The sequence below is a fragment of the Papaver somniferum genome, chromosome 5 (genome assembly GCF_003573695.1).
Source record: "Papaver somniferum cultivar HN1 chromosome 5, ASM357369v1, whole genome shotgun sequence".
Lineage (NCBI taxonomy): Eukaryota > Viridiplantae > Streptophyta > Magnoliopsida > Ranunculales > Papaveraceae > Papaver > Papaver somniferum.
Window position 1 is genome coordinate 5,104,046 of NC_039362.1, and position 7,846 is coordinate 5,111,891.

A 7,846-nucleotide genomic window follows, 5' to 3' on the forward strand; every position below is an offset into this window, starting at 1 on the left:
CAGAGAAGATATGAGAAGAGACAAGATGTAGGATCAGAATCTCGCAACAATTATGTCTCAGCGAAATTATCAATGGTATTGCACAATAGCGTCGCAGAACAATTTCAGAAACGACGTCAGCAAGGATCATGAGAAAGATGTGATAGTCTTGCGAAATTAGAGAGCCTGCGAAGTTAACATTTGTAAGGTTGCGAGAATGTCACAAACCATATCCGAAAATAAAGGACAAATTAGCTGTCATCCACTATGCATTTTCTTATAAATAGTCATTCGAGTTGTAAAGGAAAGGGAGATCTTTTTGAGTAAGAAACAAGTAAATAGGAGAGAGAAAGTTCAGAGTAGAGATCATTCTTGACTTCTTTATCTTTCTTGTAAGAACATTCAAAAATTAATCAATAAAATTAAAAGTGTAAACCTAAAAATGAGCTGATCAACAATGAAATCATATGAGGGGTGTAGTGTAGGATTTCCTGCAACTACAAGAATCACCAATTCAGAGTTAACCTTGTATTCCTGTAGTACTTCCTATAATATATCAACGAAAATTCATGCATAACACATACAAGGACTCCATCACCACCGAAGGACCATCTGAAAATAAGATCCTCTAAAGCTTTTATTCCGCCTGCCTCAGCAATGGCACCCTGAAAATAAGTATTACCAATTTTAGAGGGCAGTGACTAAATACAACCTTCACTTAAACTAAATACAATCCTCCCCAAATAATGTAAACCTTATAATATAGGGTAACTATAACCTACCATCATCATCTTCTTTCTAACTTCTTGTTTTGTTTTCTTAGGGTTTTTTTCCTTTCTGCTACTGGTAAACCACACTTCGGTGGGATGATCAAATAGGTCAGATGATCAAATTGATATGGAGAGAAAAGACAGGGTCTTTTCAAAGGAAAAATTCCACTAACCCCATAAAATGTAAATGATGGAGGAGATGATAACAATGAATACGAATCCAACTGTGATGGTGATTCATCACCTATTATAATCAAGGATTTTTAGGTTATTAATTTAATCATATAAAACAAGATATGATGTTGCAGAAATTAATAATCAAGGATTTTTAGGTTATTAATTTTAGGGTTTTAATTGTTTGGAAATTGATTTCAACTTGGTGCTTGTGTACGCAGTCAAAAAAAAATTATACATCACTGAATCTAAATCCTTAAGAATCTCATTAGTTTTTAATCAAGCATTACGTTAAGATTTGATTGTAGAAAAATCAATCCAGTTGACATTACCAGTTCGCAGTGGCGGAACCAGGATTTTAGAAGGGGGGCTAAAATTTTTTTTCCCGCTACAATATTGTTACTGTGAGCTAGTATGGTAGAGAATGGCAGAAAAAATAGTTTGTGAGATACAAAAAAGGACTGTTACCATTTTATCGCAGAAAATGTTGTCACCCTTGCTTCCATCATGGTTGTCGAAACGCCCATTCCTTTAAAGCAACCTGCATTTCTAAGATAACAATGAACTTGTCAGTTAACGGACCAAAGTTTGATTTCAACTGATCTTTCTGGGAAACCTTCATTACTATTGAGCTAAAGTGAACACCATCAATACAAAAAAGTTTTCATTATATATAATATAATAGATGTAGTAGTCAGGTTGATACAAATATACAAAAAAACAACAGATTTACCAACGAAACCTATCAACCAGCATTTAGATCATCATCTATTCCTTTAGTTCTACTTTTCGATCCTTTCGAGCAATAAACAAATCAATTATCCGATCAATACTGATTTTTCGTGCAAGGATACTTTCAATGTTTATCATCATGCAATCTCTAAGAAAGTTTGCATCCATTTTGTTGCGGAGAGATGATTTAACATTTGACATTGTTGAAAAATACCGTTCCGCACTTGCTGTAGAAACAGGAAGAGTTAATATAAGACGAATCATCCTATCAACTAAAGGATAAACATCTGCCTTTCTTGTTTCCACTAGACGTCTACATAATTCAGCAACAGTTGATAAGTTCTTAAAATCAGCATGCTTGACTACATCTTGCCCATAGTGGTATAATTCATTTCTCAAAGTATGTACCTCTTGTCGACTGAAATCGAGAGGATAAAAATTTTCAGCTAGAGTACAAAGATTTCTACATGGAATGCTTTGAAATATTCTCGAGGATCCAAACATGAACAAAGAACAAGTAACTCTATTGTATCCTCAGGAAACCTTCCAACTAATTCCGCGATCTGAAGATCAATTGCAGCATTAAAAATATCATGGTGATAATGATGATCTACAGTAATGTTATCACGCTGCTGGAAAGAACGACTTGTACCTTGCATATAAGGTGCAGTCATATCAGGGATGTCGATACCATGTTCAATGCAAAATAGGCACATTGTTTCGATAAAAAGTCGATAACCATGTTCATCTGATCTTAATTTATGAAGTAAAATCTTAGTGTTCGAAACTAAAGCCACGGCATTGACTATGTCTTGTGTTTTCTTTTGAAGTCCTTGACATGGTATTTCAGTGTATCCCATTATCTTATATACTAGATGCAACACAAAAACAAATTTAAATTCTTGCATTTTTTCTAAAGTACTTTGTGCTTGACCTACCCCACATGTCTCGTTAGGATCACTTGTACTAATATCTTCAATAGTTGTATAAGCTGCATCAAACTTATCAATCAAACTGCATACAGAACCATAATGAGAACTCCAACGAGTATCAGTAGCTCATGGCAACGTACCTATTTGATTAGCCCCTCTACCTGTCTCAAGATCACCATTAGCCAACCTTTGGTTAATATCATCTTCTTGAGCATCTTGGAAAGATCCTAAACGCAGTGAAGAAGCAGTGACAATATTAACAATATTATTTAACATTGAAAAGAAGTCCCAAAGTCTACCGTTTTTTTCAGCTGTGTGAACAAGAGCTAACTGTAGCTTATGTGCAAAACAATGAACATAGTATGCATATTTACAATCTTTAAGAACAAAGCTTTTAATCCATTCACTCGACCTCGCATGTTTTCAATGGGAAGATTATAACGATTAAGAATATCAGTTATACCTTTTTTGAGAGTTACGACACAAGTGTTTTTCACACGTTGAATATCGAAAAAACGTTCTTGAACATACCCATCACTATCCACATACCTCAAAACTAGCACCATCTGCTCTTTATCTGAAGCATCTTTAGATTCATCCACAAGTATGCAATATTTCCTATCTCCAATTTCTTCACGAATCTTGTCTCTGATTTCGTTAGAAACAATATTCAAAATCTCTTTTTGAATAGCAGGCGACGTATAAGTAGAATTTTTGGGAGCATTTTCTAGGACAACCTCTTTCACCTTGTCATTGAGTGTGGCGGAAAATCTAACCATCTCAAGAAAATTACCACGGTTCTTTGAATTTTTCGACTCATCGTGTCCTCTAAAAGGACATTGCTGAAAAGCTAACCACATGGCACATTGAACCGATATTGTGAATCTTAACCTGTTTCTCCGTATAATCTCTATCGACTGCGTACGTATAATAGTGGAAATATGTTGCCGTGGATTCTTTAAATTCTCACCTGCTTCTACAGATGTGAAGTGTACAGAATTGCTACTTCCCATGTGTGCCAAAAATGCACATTTAGATCCATTTTTAACGTTATGCCAATTTCTAAATCCTTCAAAAGTGTACTCTGGTCTTCTTGGTGGATTTTTCTCAAATAAATAGCAATAGAAACAGAACACAACATCTTTAGCTTTAGAATATTCTAACCAATGAAATTCATCAAACCACTTCGCAGAAAATCGACGGTCTTGGATTCCCATTGGAGTACCTGGATACTTAGCAAGTTTTATTCTAATACGCCCCATTTGTAGATAAGCTCGGCGAACTTCATCACGTTTGTTAGCCGGATGCTGCATTATCGGTATACATAATCCAGGATCCCGTTCTAAAGAAGTAACATACGCACTATCGACAACTTCAGGTACGATTCGAGTATCCAATTCTTCAAGATCAGTTCTTCGAGTACCCTCAACTTCTTCAAAATCAGTTCTTTGAATACCCTCAACTCCATCAGTTCTTTGAGTACCCTCAACTTCTTCAAAATCAGTTCTTCGAGTACCCTCAACTTCAATAGTTCTTCGAGTACCCTCAACTTCTTCACGTTCACAATTTACAACTGGAACTTCATGATTTCTAGCAGATGATGCAGACGAAAACAGCAAATTACTAATTGCTGCTTTAATAGTTTTGAAAAATTTATGCATAGTATTAGTAGCTCTTCCACGTTTAGTCCCTTGACAAGGAGTAGACATTGCAACCTGTAGTAAGCATCACAAGTAACTTGTTATACAATAGACAATTTCAATAATTTCAATTTTCATCAATTCAATTCTCAATTAGAAGTCTAAAAGTAGAAAACCCAAATCCTAGAATTACAATTAAAATTTCAATTTTCAATTATCAATAATAAACATCAACATAATTTAATTCTCAATTAGAATCAACCCCTAGAAAACGATTAACAACCTTGAGTTTTTACTTCATTCAAAATCAGTAAAACCTAAATACCTAATTTAACACAAAACGAAGTAGCTTTTAGGAATTACAAACTTATAGAATTGCTCTTGATTGACATGTTGATCATAAATAAGTAAAGAAGAAAAATTCTTACCTATTACTAATGATTGTTCATAACCCCATTCAATTCCAGCCACGAATTTCGCTCACTTTGTTTACCGCTGTTCTGTATTCTAACAGTAACAAAAGCACCGATTGGAACATGGAACATTAAAATAGGTTAGACACGTAACTGGGCTTGGATGCTTTGACTAATTGGCTTGGACAACTGGTCTCTTTAATCACTTGACGGACTTTGGTGGACTAATATGATCGAGGGGTGGACTAAATTCCTTTGACCGGTGGACTAAATAAAAAAAAATTCAATTAAAGGGTGAATTATTAACTTGTTCTAGTTTTATGAGAAAAATGAGGGCTATGGCCAGGTTTAGCCCCCCTTTACTTCCGCCCCTGCCAGTACGAGTGAGACTGGTTATTAACGAGAAGATGACGAAGTGGGTTTTAGTTACCCACATCAACATAAGTTAACAATATTTGGAGAGGGTTGTAATTAACTTAAATATAGGTTGTATTTAGTCCCTGCCTTTTAGCGATGGGTCGGGATCCTTCAACAAAAGAAATTGACAAAATTTGTACGCCGTTAAATGTGATTGATCCTACGGTTGACAATTTCAAATGAGGTGTCATCTAACTATCATTATTCTCTGTTTGGTAGTAGATGAGAAAAGAACTCTTAGGAAATAATGTAAACGACCATGATCGTCATCCTCGTCGCCATGTAGTTACGCTTCTTATAATATCATTCCTCTCACCAATTTCTTCTTCTCTTACTTTTATGTTGATGGTTTTGTCCATGTTTAGACCATTAGTACCACCAACACTTCATCATCAGAATTAACCCAAATATACTGTCTGTTTTGGAAATCCTTAGTTATAAAAGTAATTTGATGGATTTGAGTTTCGTTAATGATTTCTCCTACTGCCGTAATGATCGTGAAAATGTTTCACAGAATGCAATTAATAATTTCTTCTCCTAAATTCCTAATTATGAAAATCTAAAGACAGTTCATTTTGTCTCCTCAAACAGGACTATTTCTTAATGGTGAATCTCCATCTTCAAACCATGTTGTTCAGTGCGCGCATGAGCTTCTAGTGTAGATCATCACCCAGATATGAAGATCTACTAATGGTGTCGTTTGATTTACCACATTATATTCAAATTCCTCGCGAAGGATTATTTGAAACTCGACCCATGAATGATAAAAAGAAAAGAGAGAAGATTTTAACAAATAACAAGAAATCTCAATAATCTACCTCAATCAGAAAAATAAAACAATAGTATTTTTGTTTCCAATAATCTTTAGGATTGAGGAGCCAAACACAAAATGCAGTCAGTTACACTGCCACATACGCAATGATACGTACCGCTTAATATACATGATCTAACGACTTTTACGGTTTGTCAAAAGATAACCACCATGTACAACCTTGTGCTCTTCTCCCACGGAGAGGTTCCAAAGTCCACCAACAGCTTCTTCTGCGACCAATCTATCCATGGACCTTGCCAAATCAGCGAGGATATTTATTCCTCCTTCAGCTACAGCCTTCGCAACTTTTGCATTGACCGACAAATTTGCAATAGCCTAGACATATCAACAACCAAATCAGTCAAACACAGATACTACGGTTACATGGAACCTTCAGCTAGGAACTCTGATAGATTTGTAAAATTTACTTTGGCCTCTTCAAACTGAAGACCTTCATGGCAAGATTTTGCTAGGTCCAACAATGCAGCACCTTCGATTTGGCAAGAAAGTATCCAACCCATGTGGATTGGTTTCGGCAATTCGTAAAAGGGTATGTGATGGAATCCATTTAAGCCATGTCATGGTATCATTCAAGTTCTTATTCCCACTCTTTGAACTACTACAGTCTCAAAATACATCCATATCTTTCACGGTAGTATCGGCGAATAAAGAAGCAACTCCGTTGAAAATTTCACTATTATCGGCAAATAAAGAAGCACCTTCATGCTTCCTGCAAATGAATAATCAGAAACATAATCAGATAAACCATTTTGGATTATTTGATCAGGAATGGTAATCCGCTTTGTCTACTTCGATGCACTAATTTTCTAACGTTAAGAAGTTCAGGCAAGAAAATGCCATCCAAAGACAGAATAGAACGCATGCAAATTAAGTGAAATTCAGAAACTCTAAGTGAAACAACATGAGCTTACATCATTATTGTTGTCGTCATCTTCGGCATCTGAATCATTCATTCCAGCTGCACCTCATAGCAGCTTTTGTGACTCCTTCCCGGATTTGCTCAGTCCACCACCCTCCTCTTCATTAGCCTCATCATCATCGTCGTCATCATCCTGGAAATATGTAAAACCGCATGAAACCTTGGAATTAATATCCACTAAAAATAATTCAAGACAGATATTTCAGTAATCCCCATAGGTTGAAGAAGTAAGAGTTTTCAGTTATTCCAAAATAACATCAGTTGAATCCAGATACATCATCTTATTAATCCCAATGTTAAAAAGATATCAATAGTTTTGACTCTTGGTTGCAAACGTAGGGACTTTCTGAAAAAATAGAGAAGCCAAAATCCTCATCCTACCGAAATAAGTTTAAATCACATAGGTACCTAGCAAATAACACACTGAATATGCAAAACTATAACGTTACAAAAGATACTAATATGATATAGAATTACACAATTATAAATAGATTTCCTTGTGATCTACTAGATTCCAATATCCATATGATAACACGCACAAAAACTCCTCCGAACTGGGGTTTTAAAGCTGCTCACCTTACAAGCACTAAAAGAACTCCAAACCTAAGGTCAGACGAAATAGAACTGTACCAGGTTCCCTTCAATATTACTAACAAAAACATATCAATTTATCTATACTTGTATAAATCCTTAAAATCCATGAAGCAGATCAGGGTGCATTGCACATTAATGTATTTTTTTAACCCGAAGCAACTTTATGTATTACAATAGATCATACTATTCAACTAACCAGAAATCAGTAGTTAGGGGTACAAATGAATACCTGCTCATGACGCACAACAAATGCCATGGAACCACTGCAATGGTTGTACTGAACCTTTTCCTTGTTTGCGGATCCAGCTAACGATCGTTTCTGCAATTTCATTTAAATTATCAGTACATACATTAGTAAAGCATATTTGTAGCCACCAAATCTAAATCAGTGTAATACCTTAAATTCAGATGAAGAGAAGTGGTTGCAAAGCCATTCCCACTTAT

General features: G+C 35.4%; 1 protein-coding gene across 1 annotated transcript; it reads right to left on the bottom strand.

The window, feature by feature from the left end:
• Positions 1-456: 456 nt before the first annotated feature.
• On the bottom strand, positions 457-3,880 carry LOC113277231 (zinc finger MYM-type protein 1-like). Its single transcript, XM_026526375.1, has 4 exons — positions 3,137-3,880; positions 2,728-2,814; positions 1,392-1,464; positions 457-644 (listed from the first exon to the last, which is right to left on the bottom strand). The coding sequence occupies exons 1-2, from the start codon at positions 3,847-3,849 to the stop codon at positions 2,787-2,789; spliced, it is 741 nt and encodes a 246-aa protein (XP_026382160.1). The 5' UTR covers positions 3,850-3,880; the 3' UTR covers positions 457-644; positions 1,392-1,464; positions 2,728-2,786.
• Positions 3,881-7,846: the final 3,966 nt, after the last annotated feature.